Raw genomic sequence first — 19,394 nt, 5'->3', positions numbered from 1 at the left:
TAATCATGCCCACACCCTGGGCAGAGGAACAAGTTTAATCACCTTTTATCTGGCTGGTGTCTGTCACAGGCAGATTACTCAGAAGCGTGTGCTGGGTAGGTAACCTGTGCTATAGCAGCGGAGCGTGGTTGCTTCTCCCAAGGTGTGCATTACTACTCATGAAGATTGCATAAATCCTATGGCCATACTGACCCCTCCGCTTAACGCTGTTTCACAGAGTACACGCGAGCTGCATTCATTTAATGGGATGTTATTTAGCGAAAGCTAAGAAAACTGGGGGAGAATATGTAAGTGGCTGTAACTTGTAAATCAATGGGGTTTTTGTGGATCCCTCAGCCGCAAGAGAAAATTAAAACACATAAATCTTATAGGCAAATGGCAGTATCGGTTTTGCCACTGAGAGAAATTAGGAAAAGGACTGTGTCACTGCAAGATATAACATATTTTCAGACTTTATAGTTTTATGCCCAGTAGCCAAACCTTTCTGATTCTTTTACTTCGTTTTTCTAAAGGGTCATACCTAATTCCCTCTTCTGCAATCGAACCAACCAGTTGTGCAAACCTGGGAAGCCTTTGCCAAGGTAAGAAGCCTGGGTCATTTTTGCAGTTTCATCTTAGGGAAATCTTTATTTTCCTGGGGTTTTTATTCCATTTCTTTTTATTATTGTTTCTAAAAGGGTGAACTGCAGTAAAAAAATAGCAAGGAAAGGAATTCTTTAGTCCCATCAAGTGTGTGGGTGTCCTGTACATACAATATGTGGAAAAAATGTGATCACTCCCTTGATAATACATTTTCCAAATAGTGTCCATTATATCAAAACTGAATTAATTGACTGCTTTCATTTCTTTCTCCATCTCTTTTCCTCCTGCACATTTTGACAGTAAAATATTAACCAGGATAAGAAGTGGGTATATCTGTAAGTAAGAAATGAGCAGATGTAAATAAAGGAACTGACTATTATTCATTCTTTTTCCAATAAGCTATTTTGAAGCTAGATACTTCGAGATTAACAGGTAAAAATTTAACATCAAACTGCAAAATCCAGCAGCTATTAGTCAATGAAACACTTGTAACATCACTTAGTGATGGTTTAATAGTGTAAAAATCACCACATATAAGAATTCATTAGATGTTTTTAAAGGTCAGCTCAGCTGAATGCAAGGAATAGGTGAACCCTAAAGATTTCCATGCCATGTGAATCATTGGACATGCAAGGACAGTTAGTTCCTTCTGCTCTACTTAGAGGCTGAAGTTCTGTAAAAATGCTTGACATGAACAACATCAGCCCGTTTCCACAATACCTTTGTGAACACAGACTTGCTAATGAGGGGTGGCATGCTATGTTAAACTTTAATCACAGCAGCAGCTGCACCAAAAATAATGTCTAGCTCTGTAACCCTTTTCAGGCTGAATGGTGGAAGAAGAAGACAGGAAAGAATAAAATATAAAAGGGGAAGAGGAATTCTCAGAACTCTTTCAAAACCAACATTTACAAGTAAATCAGATTTAGCTTAAAAATAAAAAGGAAAATGCACTCTGCTTGGGAAGCCAGTAAGAGATTTATGTCAGTCTTCAGTGTACTTCCAGATTTTCCTGAGGTAAATTTGGTTCAGGTTCTTGGACCATGTTGTACTGGTCTCCACAGGGAAAGGGAAATGCCAGTTATGTCCATAATCAGATTTCAAACTAATTTTCAGGCATCATATTCACAAAGCACAATATGATCTAAATACTACTACTGGAATACCTTAGGTAAATGTGACAGGAACAATTATTCAGTGTTAGTCTTTTTATATGTAGAGTAATAGAGCCACCATGTAAAGAACTTTGTGTATTCTCTTTGAAGAACTCTGAGTGTTTTCATCTATCAAAATGGTGTGGTGTGAAAGGAGGGAGAATATCTTTCATTAGGTCAGCTAATATGGCTGCAGAAATGGACACACTTTCAGCCAAACAACCCTGCTTTTCTAAAAGCTTCATCCTTTTTTCCAGCTTTATTAACTTGTCTAGTAGAAGATATTACCTCTAATAAAAGATGCTACCTTTCAAACTTGCCTTTCTTAACTTCTTAGACCATCGCATCTTCAAGAAAGACTATGAGTACTTTCATGAAGGTAATGCTCTTTCCTTCTCTGAAAACTGTTTGGTGAAGCGTCACTGGTGTTCTGTGTTTGTCACTCTGGAAGTGACAGATCAGATTTACCCTGTTCCTCATCATTATTGTCATAATAATGAAAATCATAAAAAGTTGTCTGTCTGTCTATTTTTGTCAGCACTGCAGACTTATTTTACACTGAGAGGCCAGTTTGGATTCCTTTTTTGTTTGTTTGTTGTGTGTTGTGCAATAGCACCAGTAACAAAGTTTGTGGATGCCAGATTATGTCAGCTACAGTCCGATAAAAGAGTCGTTTTCTCCATTATGCTTAGCAAATATTTTCATTCATTAGAAGATGCCCCCTTTAACAGTATTGACTGGAAGATATAATCAGTAAGAAGCCCTATAACTTTTTTCTCAGACAATATAGCCCTGAAGTTTCAAGGAAGAAGAGCTTTTTTGTATTATAGGATGTCACTTTATATACTCATTTTCCAGTTAGAACCTGTTTGCAGCAGTGTCCAACTCTTCCTTCTCTTTCCCTAAGTTTCTTGTTTCGCTGAAACCTGAACATGAATCTGCTCGCTAAGCTGAGACCTGAGTTTATGACTTTCAGACTCAAAAGGTTAGCTAAAACAACCTCACAAAAAATCAGAAGTGCAATTTCTTGCCTAAAATACAATTGTTTAACCTTTCCAGGTTGGTTCTTCATCAAAATCTGCAAAAGCCATGTAACACTGTGAGATTATACTGCACCAACCTTCAGATTTTAAAAAGAGTTTTCAGGAAAAAATAAATCTGTCAGTGAGTGGATTTGCATTCTCTGGGAGTTACTAGATAAAATTAAATTGTTTTCCAAACTATTATTTGAAAACTTAGTGGCATGATCTTTGACTTTCTCTAGCATGTATACCCTCCCACAGTCTGCTGGGGGGGAAATTTGCAGTTTTGGTTCCTCACTCTGATTTTCAAAAGTGTTCTAGCTGGTTCTCCTGGGAAACATTTGCCAGGGTTGTGTGGGGTGACTCCTGTTAGTGTCAGTGGGAACAGTGTAGCTGACATCCTACATGAAGCTTTCAAAATATGTATTCCACTTCAATTATTCCAAGTCTGATTTCAATTCTTTTCATCCCATGGTGTTCAATGGAGTTAATTGGATCCTTACATGGGCAGTTTAGTTTCGCGTTTGTTTGTCATCTTCAGTCCCCGAGTAGGGATAATTATTCTTTTCACAAGCAATATTCTAAGTGTGTGCATCTTAAACTTAGAAGATCTATTTTCTGGTCTTTGGACAGCTGTTTGGATCTGAAGCTCTCATAAGAGGATTTTGAGTTTATGAAAGCAGTACAGGACTGATCTTGCAAACCTCACACTGGCAAAACTCCACCTCAAGTCAGTGAAAGTGACAATTGCAGGATTGGGACCTCAGTGCATACCCATTCATCACTTTGTGCAGAAAATAATGATGAGTTTATTTAACATTTATAGCATTGTGTGTAGTTGGTTTCATTTTACATTGTCATGCGTTGTTCCCATTTTGTCTTACCTTATTAACATTCATATTTCATTCAAGTTCACCTCTTTCTCATCTTTATTACCAGCTACTGTAAATGCTACTACTCCTACACCACCCACTGTCACCACTAACATGCCTGATACTAATAGAAACGATAAGCCAAACAATGGTAAGAAATCCTGTGTTACATTTTTCCTTGTACTGTGTCTAGAGCAAATTTATTGTATTTTAAGGTGTGTTTTTTATACTGTCATAATGTCAAGGGTCATGTCTCAGTTCTGATCTCATTTACACTGAAATAAATCAGGGCTAATTTCACTGCACCATGTAAGAATGGTGTAAATGAGAACAGAACCAAACTTTGTGTTTAGTTGTATCATGTTTACCTGGCTCTTGTACGAAAGGGACTCACTTTGTGTCACCCATTGTATTTACCCATGCAAAGAACGAGGGAAAAGAGAGGGATTTTTAAAAAGGGTCCAAAAAGAACCATGCTATTGAAATGTTTTAAGGCTGCAGATTATGAGGCATTGTGTAGCTCCTGCTTGTGCATCCAGGGTGGTAGTATGCTGGGGTTGTCTGTTCCTCACTAGTCAGGCACAGGAGCCAAGTGGAATCATTCCTATGGAGCAAAGCCACTTCCACTGAGTCAACAGGAATCTTTCCACTGACTTCAAGAAGAGCTGGATCAGACTTTACTAGGGAAAATGTTGACAGTATCAGATATCATTTACTTTTCATTTAGAAAGATTAAGGGAAAAAATAAGGTAGTAAATGAGCCTATTATTAGCACAGGAAAAAAGCAGGGATTTCTTTTGAGGTTTTCTCAAATTCTATGATATCACTGTCTCCTGGAGACTGAGCATCATTTTGTGAGGCGCTGCTAAAATATTCATTAGTTTGTTAAAGATAGTCGTTAAACATTATTAACAACACAGAGATAGGTTTCTGCAATTTTCACCTGAGGCTTAAAGATATTTTTGTAAAGATTTAGTTTTTCAGTGTGCACCACAGAAATAAATTAGAACTGGGGGGGGGGGGGGGGGGGGGGTTTGGGTTTTTTTTCCAAATGCATCAGTTGTTACTGTAGGATTTAAAATTCTTGGAGTATTTTTTCTTTTGGCAGATCATTTCTTGTACATTGGCAATCAGGCAGTACAGTAGACAATGTGAAAGTATTTATCTGAATTCAGCCTGTTTGGGTTTACTAAGCTGTAGAAGTAAGAAGAAAATATTGAAAATTTCTTCCAAATTGTGCTTTTTTCTTTTTGTGGATCCACTCACTCTACGTTGACCATGAGCAGTTAACTCTGATTTTTGTAACTGCAGAAGGAACTGAATGCCTTATTAATGTTAATATGAATAAAAACTGGACAATTAAGTCCTTTCTTTGGCTTTAAAACTCCCAAGAGAAAGTAGAAAGACTAAGAAAAATAAGCCAAATTCATTTACAGTAGAAGCAAATTAAACTTTCACTCAGCTAACTGGCGTCATTTTCCACTCTTGGTAAGCTGATTTTTAAACCAAGAGCAGACAGCCAAGAACAGACAGTTAAGTTGCATATATTTTCTTTAATCCATTAACTATGTGGCTTACTACACACAGACCTGCAGGAATTCAGAGTTCCTGCTACGGTTATCTTCAGAATGAAGAGAAATTCACCTGAATCCTCCCATTCACAACCACAGAGGCAGCAAGAGTCTAAGATAGAAGGGGTCAAAACCATAGGAATTATCTCAACCCCAATTATTTGGCCAGTGAAGCAAAGGCCTCTCCGTTTCAGTAAAAACTCAGCAGATGAGAACCCAGAGAGAAAAAACATGTACAGCTTGTTTCTTCCAACTACATCCACATCAGCTGATTCTGAGGAGACCGGCAACGATACCTTGGCTACTTTTACAGAAAAAACTGACCTAGATAATACTGTGATGAATCAATTACCAAATGAAAATATTTTGAATAATTCTAGAAGTTCATTCCATGGAATTTCTGATGCAGCAGGTGCTGTTACAGAGCCTTCTTTGAATGCAACAGTTCCTTCTCTTCAAAGCAGAAGTCCTAATGCAGAGCGAGCACGGATTTTGGCAGATGGGCTAGATCATTCTGAGTCTGAGTCAGCGGTCCACTCTCCCATTAGCAGCGGCAGCACTGCTTATGAACACAGAAAAGAAACTGTGTGGCTTTCGTCCTCCAACAGTGGCACAAGCAATTTCATGCCTATAAGCAATGTCCTGGAGCCTGTGAGTTGGTGGAGTGAGCCTGTATTTCATCATATCACCTCTGGCATTCAAAAAGACAGACATCATTTTCTTTCTAGCTTATCTATATCACCCACAGAGGAGAAATCATCATTCCAAAAAAGTAGGCTAGATTTGCTGGACTTCACACCTGAAGATTTTTACCTGAAAATGATAGAAGGCAATGCTGATAGGAAAACTTTTTCTATGTTAGCAGAATTTCAGTTTAGAAAATCTACACACATTAAGGAACATCACTCAGGAGGCATTACAGATGTAACGTCTGTGGAGACTCCATGTGCAAACCCAACAACTTTTTTTCAAAACATGAAAAAAGCATACACAAAATTTATGCCTGACATCCAACAGACAAATTCAGTCCTAGGACACAGTAGAGAACTACAGACATTTTCAGCACTTCTGGTAGGAACAGGCTGGACAAGCTCAGCATATAAGCATGTTGTAAAGACCCTGCCTGTTTATCAACAATCGTTGACTGACATATATTTGGAAAGTGACAGCATATTTATATCTAATAGCAATTACTGGCCTCATTATTTAAAACATTCAGTATATTTTCAAAAGCCAAGTGAGACCCTCAGAAATGGAGTACTGGAGAACAATTTAGATGCATTTCATGGTAGCAATGAAAACAAAGAGTCAGCTTTTTCCATATTAGAGCCAGAGAACATGAATAGAGTTGGCAAATCCTCAGACTCAGGTTACTTGGATTTTCCAACAAAATATGTAGATATTTCCCCTTCTTTAACACCACGTTTCTGGACTGTTTCCTATCATTTGAAAGAAGAATCTCAAGTGTTTTCTGGGGATCCATCAGAAAATTGGTGGCTCTCATTTAATAAGCTGCTTTCTTCCCCAACAGAGAGATTGCTATCCATTAGTTCACCTGCTAACTCTGACAGTATCTCTGAACGAACATCTGCCATTAGATTATTAGGTCACAGGGCTGAAGAAATTAACTTCTCTAGTCATGCATCAGCTTTAGAAACACAAATCTTTAGTTCATTTATTCCAGGCCTTTCAAAGAGAATTTCAGAAAGTAATGGCAGGACAATATCACAGTTGCAGTCAACAATGAACTTTGCAAACCTAACTGTGTCTTCCAACAGTGAATTTTATTTTGATTTTCCTTTCCCTTCCCTGGAAGCACCTTTGAGTCAACCCTCAGTACAGGTACAGGTAAGTCCCTTTGATAAGGTACTTGAAAACTCCACAGAAAAATTAATGATATTTGATAGTTTACACATGCAAATTGGAACTGACACAGTGAGTGATAAAACCATGGCCTTCCTAAACAATAGGCAGCAGCTTGTTTCTGTCCTTCCAACACATTCAGGTACCCAGCCTTCACATTCAAGGGATAGCCAAGCTGCTTCCTTGATCAGCACACCAGTTAAGAGTTTGGTAAACTGTACAAGAACACATGGATCACTGCAGTCTCAAAGTCTTTCAGCAAATGATGCTGTAACAAATACTATTGATAAAGCAAGAAGTAAAGTTCATATAGATGCAGGTGTTTTTTTAAAAAACATCAGTTCAATGAATTCTGACTTCCTTCCAATGACATTGTCTTTGGAATTAAGGCACCTTCTTCATTCAGACTCAAAATTCAGAGTCAGCGTACCTCCTAACAGCTACTCCACACCTCCACTCCCACAAAGTTTTCAGAACCATCTTGATAAAATTTCTCCAAGCCTGATCCCTCAGTGGGATGTAGCAGAGTTAAGCTTGCCAACAACAGTAACACCGAGAAGTCACCTAACTGTTTTACTACAAAACTCCGTTGAAAATCAAGGGGACAGTCTGAGATATTCTCTGTGGGCAGTAGAACAAAAAATCATTGGTGATAATGAAGACATAAGGAATTCTGTTGTTCTGACATCAACAAACATGCTGAGGCTTTCCAAATGGGCTTCAGAAGGGGAGGTGTATGGATCCTTTAGTAAGCACAGAGAAGGAATGTCTTCTCTGAATATTGTTAGTACTCGTGCCTTGGATTTTGACAATGCTGATTATGGACGTTTTGCAAATCTCCCTTCTATTTTGGAGTCATCAAGAACTGCAGTAATGAATGATGCAATACCTTTGCCATCTTCATACAGTGGAGTTGTTATTCAGCACAAAGAGACCATCCTGAAGGGCACTCTGACAACACCTGCAGCAGCAATCCAGCACACTTTCATGCAGTCCCAAATGCCAGTTTCTTCTGTAATGTACCACCAGTCATCAGTTTTGACACATGTTCATTCCTTGGCCAACTTACCATCTGGGACAAGCCAAAATATCACCCTTTACCCACCACTGAATCAACTTACTAGCTCTCCTGCAGTCTTTTTATCTTGTTTATGTTACTCCTTCACTGAGCTGGGCTGCCTGTGTCCACCTGAGGTCAACTACAGTATGTCAAGCCGTTAAGTTAGATGTAGAAAAAAACTAGATCATCTTATCTATTAGATATTCAGTTGGTAGACTGAACATAGAAGTAGCTGGCTTTCACCCTTTAGATATAGATCCATTGAGCATATGAAAAGATCTTGGAATAGTAATTTAATTACAGTAGAAGGGAATTTGTAACATCTTGGTGATAGTAAATGTCATTAACATGTGATTTCTAATTTTTGTGCACTTCTCTAAGACAGCTCTCATGAGACTGTGAGGATAATATATTGGGTTGCCATGTATTTTATATATTTTTATGCCATTTTATTGTTTGAGATTGTATGAATGTTTTTCACAGTATTCCTATATTTTTGAGGATTTAACTTTCAAAAAGCAAAGATTTTCCAAAGGAAACTTTTGGATAATTTGCCTAACAGAATTAAAAAAAAAAAACAATCCTGGTATTTCATTGATCATTATATTTTTATAGTTGGTGGTAGGTGTGGGGAGAATTGTTTTTCCAGGTTCTTTTTCCCTCTTTTTTCAAATTATCTTTGGCGACTTTTCATCAATTTTCTGCCCATAAAAACATTTTTTTTTTTTCATTCAGCATTTTGAGGTGGGTTTTCCACTGTTTAATTTGGAGAGTGAGAAATCATTTTTAGTTTTCACTATCTGCCACTGCAGTCTCCTGAGAGTTTTTAAAAGCATAGATTAGTTCTTTGTTCTCGTTCTTTTTTTGCCTCATTAAACCATGCTTTGGGTCACCATCTGGTGGAGATCTTGAAGCTGTTGACTAGTTTGTAGTTACTATGTTTGATTTTAAAAATACTTTGCATATTCCTATATTAAGGTGATTTGTCCATATACATAATTATATAAATAAGTTTATAGTTATATATATGATTATATATGAATGTGTGAGAATATATATAATGCACACTTTCTGTATGTGTGTATCTGTATAGCACATATAAAAGGTACCTTATACGTACAAAATTGAATATATGTATATACAGAGATATATACATATAAATGAGATCCAAGTCTTGCAAGTGTTTTCAACCTGTCCAAAGTCCAGTCTTCTACTTCCAAAGACTTATATTTTTTTTTCTCTTTTTTATTTGAAACTATCACAGTAATAATAACAACTAAAATACATTTTTAGATTAAACTGCACACCAAATTTGTGTATCTGCTGAGTTAAGGAAGGAAAAAAGACAATAAATCAAAAAGCAAGTTCATTCTACTCATATCTAAAATTTGATCATAGCTTACCAAAGAAGGTAACTGGTAAACCATCTTCCAGCAAGAAATTGATTCTTTAGTATTTTATCACAGAGGAATTTTCACACTAGTCTCAGTGATCATACAATCAATTCCATAATGAAAAGAAAGAATAAAACTCAAGCCAGCTCATGAATAGGATAGTAACCAATATGTTAAATTTCCACAATTAAATTGGAAAATACTGACTTCAAAGTTTTTTCTAGATACTTTTATTTCAAACTCTTTTAAAATTATTATCTATGAAGTAGCAAAATTATAAAATTTGCTCCACTTAGAATGAAAGGTCCTTTATTTAGACTCAGAAAGAGCAGTTCCTTTACAATCAAGAGACAGAAGGGGATTTCTGTATAACTGTTGTCATGTTCTGTTCTGTCCTGTGTAGTGTCTCTGTAAGATTTACATAAGATTTCTATAAATACATGTATCTGTGATCAAGACCCACAAGTTCATTTGGTAACAGCCCTGAACGAAGCAATGCCACATGTGCGTATACATGCAAGTGAATTGATCCAGAAGTTCTTAAACCTCCCCCACATCCTGGGAAATTCAATCCAAGTAGAGTGCACAGAATTTATAGTAGCTTAATGAAAAAAATTTTACTTGTGAAAAGTATAAACTTTTAACACAGAGCATAACTATGAGACAATTTGATGTTATTTGTTAGATGTGAAATCTTGTAATGCAGCCTACCAACTCATGAGCTTAAAGAGAATTTATATTTACCTGCTGCCATTTCAAAACAATTTTACTGAATATAAAATTGCTCCAAGACAAGTGTTACACATTTTGTGACTGAAAGATGGTTTGTTCAGCTGCCGTTTTTGTAAAACTAATGTAGGTTCTTCTACTATCTGGCCATTGCCAGGCCTGAGAGCAAAGACTGCTGTGAAAACAAGAGCTGGATATCCCTTCTCCCACCTAATTCTGTCCTCAGTTAACTTGTTACTTTCAATTGATGAGCCTTATCTACTATCACAAAGTTTTAAGTCTAACCTGCAGTGGTTGAATTCTGGATTATAACAACAAGACTGAGAGCAGAATTTATGTGTGTTACATACTTTAGTAATTATGATTATTTTTTAAATTCATGACACTTTCATGAGCTTGCTTTTACATACCACATTAAAGGCATATGCAAAATACTATTTTATATGTACATTGTGAGTTTCCATGTCACATTTAAAGTGTCTCTAAAAACATGGAGGGGGAGGGAATTCTTGTCTAATTTGACAGGACTAGTGAGAATGGGCCCAAGCCTGCAGGGCTTGTTTACTCCAAACTTGTATAATGCCAACAGGAGCTTGAGGTGTCCTTGTATCTGGGGTTCAGCCCAATCTTTATATTCATCAGGAAACTGAAGTCTCATTATTAAAGAGGTAAATTTGCTCAGTTTCTAACATTATAATGCTGTTTTTAATGGACAGGTGGGCTATTCTACAGGATATCTATAACTGTCTTTAGTTCCAACTCCAACTCAGTGTCGAAAGTACATGATGTGGTTGCAGAATGGGTAAGTTAAGTTTTCTCTCCTGTGTGATTACATATATGAATCTGCCCCACTGATGATATCAACCAGAAAAGGAAAAAAAAAGAGACAATACCAAATAAATTCTTAAATTAATACGTGTTCTCTGAAGATCTTTCTAGTATTGATTTGCACAGTAATGAATTCAGGTCTAGCTGGAGCTATTGGGCACTATGGATAAAATTTTGAAATGTCTCCACTATACTAGCCAGCTTCTTAAGAAATGTAGATACTGGTTGAGATTTTGGAAACTATGGAGAAATCAGAATTGTCCACTGAAAGAAGTAAATGTCTAAGTTCCAACATCACTATACAGACCAAAATTTTTCTCCCCAAATACTAATGTGGTTTTGAAGCTATATTATGATAGAAATAATAAAAAAATAGGCAGTACACACAGTATTCATTTGTGTGAGGCAATACACTTTTCCAATTTACCTTAATATTTTTTACTTTACATGTCTTCTGCCATAGGTCAGTTGTTGGGGTTTCTATTAGCCCCTGGTTTTTCAGCCCATTTTAGCAGATATAAGCTCCTTTCTGGGCCCTCCGGGTGGAGTATTCTTGAAGTTCTTGCCTCTGAAAGTTCCTCCCATCCGAATAGAGATATTCTTTGTCATTTTTGACAGTTCACATTGTGGCACTCACACAATCTGTAAGTAGTCTTTATATCAACTACTTACATGAAAATAGGATATCATAAATATATGGCAGTTGTTCTTTATTTTCCTTTTAATAAACCGGAGGCTTTCAGCTTTCAGAAACTAAGGAAATCACCTATAGTCATCTACAAAACAGAAATGCAGCCATCCACATCTGCCAAGGTTGTTCTCTTAGCAGCAGTAGCCCAGCGAAGGACCTAGGTGCCTGAGCCAAAGAATCTAGAAAGGTGTCACCTGGCCCTAGCAGAGTATGCAAAAGTGTCTCCCAGGGAGAAAACTGAGCAACCATTGCCCACTCAGAATAAATAGTACAAAGGTCTGAAAAAAAGATCATCATAAGGCTGTAGACTTTTAGGTGAAAATTGACCCTGTAGTTTTGTCAGTAAATCTTTTCTAATCAAAATGTTTCTAAGAATTTAAGATGAGGAAGAGAGGGAGAAAAGGAAAGTTTCAGCATCCTGTGCACTCACCTATTCACTGCATCATGACCTTACAGAGATTTCCTTCTGCAGTAAAAAAGCCCACATCTCTCGCTACCAGTTGTACATTTAATACAACAATCACCTCAATGAAATGGGAGAGTGTTCTCTTTGCTTTGAAAAACCAAAGAGGACTTCTCAAGGGGGAGAAGGGTGAAATTCCAACTCTGTCTTAAGCAGCAAAGAGCCCCATTAACATTTCACCATTCATGTGATCAATGTCTTCCTGTTTTTCAGCTAAACCGTACTTTCCAGAACTGGAATTATACTGTGTATGTGGTCAATATCAGGTAAATGAAGGGGGAAGATGTTCATGCTATGTTCCTTTTGAGAATTAGCCCACCCTAATTGATGTTAATTTCTTTTATAGCATCCAGCCTGGCTCCACAGAAGAGGGAGTAAGAGAAAAAAGAAGTATTAAAAGGTAACATTTAAAAATACATTTTCTTGAAAGAGGCAATGGCTGTTATTACAAGTGGCTTTACAACAGGCTTTATTGTCTATTATTGGATTAATTGTCTATTATTGGATTAATTGTCTATTATTGGGCATATGCTGCCAGTCTGTAAATATATGACTGCTGGCAAGCTGAGTGTTCTGGATGTGCTCAGAAACCTAATACTGGATATTGTGTTTGTTTTGGTTTAAACCTACTGAGCTTTAAACCTTAACAGATCATTTTTTCAGCGCTCAGGTTTCATTTGTCACAAAACTGAATAGACATATCATATATATGTGGTACGGCACACCCAGCTTTCTTTAGCAACAAGCTTTGGTACACTGGTATCTATCCACTGTCACTGCATTTATTCTCTTGAACCAGAGTCTTTTGAGTTAACAGACATGTTACGAGATGCAAAACACTGACAAATCAGGCTAGAATTGAAAGCCAAACTAGTGTGAGTTAAACTATTTACCATATGCTCTCATTTCCTGACTTCTGCTGCGTTTGGAGGCACTGGAGTTGTGATGGCCTCAAAGGCAGCCAAAGAAAGTTAGATGGGTCACACCCCCTGAAAATTGGGCCTCAGGGGATTTCTTTGAAAGCAGCAGGCTGATTTCTGAGGGATATATGGTGAGGGAGTGAATCTTAGGACTAAATTAAGGAGAGGAAACCAAAACATAAGTATTCTTGTGAAGAAGGGGTAGCAAATGGGTATGGGATGTATCTGCAGCGTAGGCAAAAGTCCCATAGGAAAGGACTTTAACTGCTGATTCTTGAGAACTGCCATGATAACAGCTGGGCTTTCGAATTTCAGAGATAGCCCAGTATTCCCAATTTACCATCAGGAAGTAGTTACTGATGCTTCCAGTTTTCTACAGAGTTTACCTAGATGTGAAAAGATTTGTAAAAGGTACTATCTCCTTCCCACACACCCACAGCAGAAAGGCAGCTGTTATTGGCAAAACGATTTAACTGGTATAGTGTAAATCCAGTCTCTGAATGGGCTATTTTGCTGCTTGACCTACATTTACAGTAGGGTGTAGTGATGTGGGTGGGAATTTTTTTCACACTTCTAAATGATATGGTTATGCCAGCAAAACCTTTTAAGTGGAGATCATGCCTCAGGTCTTACCAACAATCCAAGACTGCTGAGAAATGTAAAGTTTTCCCCATCCTTATTCCTGCAGCTTTTAGGAGGCTAGCAGCCCAGCTTGCCAGCATCTGTTCTTCCCAGATCTGCACACCCAATTTCTTCTCATCTCACCTCCCCACTATTCTGTCCTCTGGATTTTGTTTCTTCTTCCTGGTCTATTAAAAAAAGGAGGTGAAGAGGGAGAAATTATTCTTGTAATTCCCTTTTCCCTTTCCTTTCCCTCCCTTTCTGACATACAGTGAATATGGCACTAAATTACTTCTAATAATGTATCACTGTTACGGCAAAGTAACCCCATTCCTATTTACTTTGTTCATCTTATGTAATTTCAGAGGCAATGGAATTACATGTTTGTAATATGTCATAAAGTTTTTCAAAGGGAGGCCTGGTCTAATGAGAAACTAGTCTTCTCATAGGCTCTAGTGCACTTTGTGTCAAGGCCAAATGGCATTTTGTCATCACTCTGAATACTTTAGTATAAATGCTAATCATGTCACAAAAAATGCTACTGTTCTCCAAATAATCAGAATTCTTCCACTGTGCATGTTTTCTTAGAAAAGAAAAAAAAAAAGAGAAGTCAAGATTCTGCCCAACCTAGCAACCCATTTGGTGTAACACAGGGATAATTAAAAATTTAATTGAGCTACATGATATATGACTAACAAAAATTACACTTCTTACACATTACATATGCACATATACCTATATAAAAATATATATACACAGGTTTTTTGTTGTTTTTTATGTATTTTTCATGGCTTGCATATATTTTCATGCATAATTTACCTCTTACAAGAGAAACATTTGGGAAAAGTTGGTGTTCTCCTAGCTTTAGGTCTTCTGAATATATGTCTATCATCGTACATTGCTTCCCTTCTGAAACAAAAGAAGGATCAGCTTCCCAGTACTCTTCAGTGTTCCTTGGTTTAGTCACCAGGTTTCCAGTTCTTTGAGGTTCACACAGCTGTTTCTAGATTTTGCGAGGAAGAAATCTGTTGAATCTCGAAGATCCAGAAAGCAAACTTTTTTTCCTACTACTTTCTGATCGTTGCTTTCAAGATACTGTATTAGTTTTTCCACTTTCTTGGATTTGTCCCAGGTAGCATTTTAAGGCAATCTTACAAGACACCAGAGTAACATTTTGGGGTATAAAAAATTAGCAGGTTACAGGTTGGAAGTTTTTAATTTCTAATGGAAATAAGGTTAATTTCTCACTGCTCAGGTGATCCACTGAAATGTTACGGCTGAGGTCTTGTACATAACTTGCTTACAGTGTGATTTCATACAGTTTCTATTAATTAAATATTCCTACAAATTATTTCTGTGAATAGTTGTCCATTTTTTGTTGTCCATTATTTCTCCCCTTTGGATACTCAAGAATAAATCTGCTGCAGTTTTAGACATTCCACTATTTCCCTTAGTTTTTAAGTACTTTATATTCTTTTTACCTTCATGTTCATCTGAACAGAATTTCACTCCACAGTTAAAATTTAAGACCTAACCCGTAAGTATCATGGTCTTAACTTTGTCTTTTACAGAACTTAACATATTAGTCTAACTCACTAAACCTTATCTCTCTTTTCTGAATTTTCCACAAGATCATAGCCTTCTTATTTCTAAGATTTCATAATTCCTTAAATTTCTCTTTGAGAAGTTTTCCCTCTCTTTATATGAATTCATATTCTTATCATTCAGATCGCATCTTTTTTCCTTACCTTTTGGATTAGTATTTTATACAATGGTCAAAAAACAAACAAACAGACAACAAAACAACCTTTCCCAACCTTTTCTATGCATTTTGCTTTGCTTCAACCCTTATTTACCACAGTGCTACCTTATCAAGGAACTTCTGTTATCAGTCTCCCCACCTAGTCTTCTTGCAAGTGAAAGAGGAAGAATCATTACAGAGAATGTTTCAGAGAAGAAATAGAAGCTGAAAGTGGGAGGTAGGAAGCTGGCTTTTTTTGGCATGTTAAAAATAGGTGTTTTCCAAATAAATATTTTAAACTCTACTGCATTCTGGAGAAGAGCAAAACAAAACAAAAATATGGAAGTGGATTGTTATTCTTTCATTGCTGTGTCCTATGAGCTGCAGAAATCCAAAGTACACTGTGCTTATTAGGCATTTATGTACACGGTGATGAGAGACAAACAGTGTGCCAAGTCCAAAAGTGCATATTACTATCAGCACCTTTAATACTGTGAGATCTCTGGATGACAGCAGTGTATCAAGATAATATTTTGGTATATTATTAACTACTTTAATAGACAGAATTTTATCATGCTATACTTGACTTTGTGTTTAAGTTTTTCCTCTGGTCATACTGTTCCCATCTCTTAATGAAAGCACAGCTGTTCAAAATAAAGTAGACAGGAGTTCAGAATGTGCTATGGACATAGCTGTTTCTTTGTCCACCATTATTTTGCACAAACCTTTGAAAGTGAAGCCGATTTATGGATTTTATGTAGATAAATTATAAATGTGTTTGTTTCTTTCATTAATTCTTTGCCTTTTAGCACTCTGCAGCTTTGTCAAAACTTTCTATGACTGCTGCTGCTGCTTTTCTCAGAAAGGTCCTACTGATCCTAGGTCTTGCCAGATGACTATATAGGGCTGCCTCAGTAGGGGAATTAGTCTTTAAGAAGCAGCTCAGCTCCCCTGCTTCTCCTTTCTTCTTTTATTTTGCAAGCAATTTTGCGAATTCAGGCCCCAATTCATTTATAACCTTTTCTCCACTTAACACACAAATAAGATTATGTTTGCTCCAACTTCCACTACTTGATTGTCACAATTTTGGCATATTTCCTGCGTTCAGTTGCTTCTACTATGTGAAACAAATTAATGTTAGTACTGTTAAACAACTCATCCAAATTAAAAACCACAGTGGCAGCCACCTGTGTAAAGACCGCTAAATTTAAACTGAAATCCCTTCTCTTAGGAATGAAAATAGAGTGGAAAGCAGGAAATCAGAGCTGCCCTTGCCTAGTCCCACTTTTTTTAAGTCCATGGGAGTTTTGCCACCAGTATCAGTGAGGCAGATTCAGGCTCCTGCATGCTGTGTTCTTGGGTCCCGTGTTGCTTAATGGAAAGTTTAATGCACTTGAATAAAACTTAAGCTAATTAGGTTGTGTAATAGTTTTCAACAGGAGTTAGCAACATTGGAGGAGCATAATTTTGCTTTTATAAGTATCTTTACAGAGTAAAGTATTAGGCCTTTGCATTCTTTGTAGATTACTTCAAATTATTTGTTATGAAATAATAATGCTATTCTTGTTGTAAGTGAACACATCTGTGATGCCTATTCGTATTTTAAAAATTTTCCTGGTTTCTTCTGGTGCGGTTTTAGGAATAACTTGGACCGGGCCCACTTCTACTCCCCCCAACTTCAACTTCATTGTTACCAAAGGCAATAAGGGACAGCTTTGACCAGTGCTGAGCAACATTTTAAAATGCCACATAGTGTGTACATTATGGGTAATATTTCTGCTTGAAAAATTGACCAACAAAGAGCCAAGCAGAAATCTACAGGTTTCTCCACAGTGCCCTGCTGGCATCTTGTGTCCATGACCTGTAAAGAAAGCCTTCATCACAGATGGAGGAATTTGGGAATTCTTCCCAAGTGACTCAAGGATGATCCCTTCTTAGTCTCCTGCTGAAGCTGCCTGTTCTTGATCCAGTTTCCAATGACTGCCTTTGTCTTTCCACTGACTTTAACCGGATTTAGTGTAAACCTGACATTGTTAGATGCCATTTTTAGGAAAGCAGTGTATTGGGGAATGGGGGTTTTCTTTGTTGTTTTGGAACATAGTTCAAGCATAACCAAAAACTCATTTCAGTGAAGACCAGCTGTTGAAATGTGAGGGATTCCAGCCCTTTCTGTTTTGCTTTTCTGCTACATTCTCTAATAACGAATAGTCTTCATACCAAATCATCACATATTATAAGTGCTTTCTGTTGAAAAGCCATAGTTGTTTTCATTCCCACTCCAGATCTGCAAGGAGGAGCAAGGCCCGGAGACATAAGGACAGGCACAGAGGGGTGCCTCGCAGCACTGTTCTGATACAGTGGCCATTAACTTAAAAGGAAGGCTTAGGAAGCTTTTATTTTTAGTAGTCCAAAAAGTAGGTGCCATTTTTAGTCTTGTGCCCTGAAGTCTCAGATACTATTTTTTTTTCTATAACATCATGTTCTGCTGAGAAAGGAAGCTCTTCACCCTTGGCATTACTTTGAATGTGTCTATTATGCCCAGTCCTATTTTTTTGCTCTCTGTTCTGAACATTTTAAAGGTATCACAGTCAAAATCACCTCAACTAAAAGTTTACCCAAAACTCAGATGCTTTTGTGGAATGCTTTTAATTTCCCTCTACTTTCATATTTCTTTCTGTCTCATTCAGTGTGTTTTCTAACATTTTGTCTGCTGTTTGTATTACATTTTCACTGAGTGACTTCTGCAATAGTCAGCTCTTTTTTTGTCTGTCCAGTTAACGTGAAGAAGTCAGTAGTGTTTACAGGTGACTATGTGGGTCTACCTGTGCTGCCAGTCTTGAGTTACAGCTACCCATCACTGCTTATCTTCAAAGCCAATGTAACAGCAAGATTGGTAAAGAATTTAATGCTGACATCTTAAAACTTTTTAAAATATGCCAAGGTAGTTAGGAGTGAAATTCCCAGTGCCTTTTAGTGGAAAATTAGACTCCCTGACTGTTTAGGTGCTTTAAAAATGATTCTTTATATACTTTACATCAACTAACATTAACTACGAAAGAAATTAACAGTGAATTGTTGAAGAGTTTGACAACCACAGTGATTCAGTATTAGTTCAGCCTGTCTGTAGAACTGAAATGAGAGGAGAAATATGCGTTGCTAATCATCAACCACATATCTTCAGGTATGAGACAGTTCGTGCTGCACGGTTCGCATGGTTTGTTAATGCTTCCTTCAGGCTCCTCGCATCGCATAGCAGTAAGACCACAGCCTGTGTGTAGGCACACTGTCCTGGAATAGCTCTGAGTCACGCTGCCAGAGAAGAAAGCCGGCTTTGTGGTATGTGCCATGGCAGTGCAGGCACCCCCACCGCCTCCTTTGCCTCTGATGAGGATGCAGCTCCGTAAACTCCTCTCTCAGAGCCAGCTTAGCTCAACAGACCAGGACAAAGTGGGATAGGCGCCGGTCTTCCCCTGCTTTCCTGTTTGCTCCAGCTGTCACCGTTTCAGTCAAAGAGAAGAGAGGCATAAATACTTATCCCCATTGTGTTTACCTACACCACAGTCCATTTTTTTATATTGACAGCAGTAATACTAGCAGTACAGGTTACTGCAGGGGATGTGTAATTTGTAATTGATTACTGCTGTGAGAATCTGTCTGGTTTTATATGGCACACAATAAAAGATGTAAGGTTGGGTGTAGCAAATCTGGTGACACCAGAAGAGCATGGCAGTGTTGCCATTTATCTGAGTGTAGGCCTACTGTTTCCGAAATCAAGAACTTTGTTCTTCACCATTAAAATGTTTTCTTTTTGGGATCTGAGTGTGACAAAAGTGGAAGGAAGCACTCAGCTTCATATTGCGTCAGCTGTCAAGTTAAAAGGTAT

The 19,394-nt window shown here is 37.5% G+C and overlaps 1 protein-coding gene across 1 annotated transcript in view; it reads left to right on the top strand.

Moving 5' to 3' along the window:
- GPR126 (G protein-coupled receptor 126) overlaps positions 1–19,394 on the top strand; it is a 113,548-nt gene that overhangs the window by 56,427 nt on the left and 37,727 nt on the right. Inside the window, exons 5-9 of the mRNA XM_010574611.1 lie at positions 513–581; positions 3,698–3,781; positions 10,964–11,049; positions 12,443–12,495; positions 12,576–12,629. Coding sequence (XP_010572913.1) covers positions 513–581; positions 3,698–3,781; positions 10,964–11,049; positions 12,443–12,495; positions 12,576–12,629 — 346 coding nt within the window. The remainder of the gene's footprint in view (positions 1–512; positions 582–3,697; positions 3,782–10,963; positions 11,050–12,442; positions 12,496–12,575; positions 12,630–19,394) is intronic.

The sequence above is a fragment of the Haliaeetus leucocephalus genome, unplaced genomic scaffold, assembly GCF_000737465.1.
Source record: "Haliaeetus leucocephalus isolate CR32 unplaced genomic scaffold, Haliaeetus_leucocephalus-4.0 Scaffold450, whole genome shotgun sequence".
NCBI classification, from domain to species: domain Eukaryota; kingdom Metazoa; phylum Chordata; class Aves; order Accipitriformes; family Accipitridae; genus Haliaeetus; species Haliaeetus leucocephalus.
This window is presented reverse-complemented; position numbering and strand designations above follow the sequence as displayed.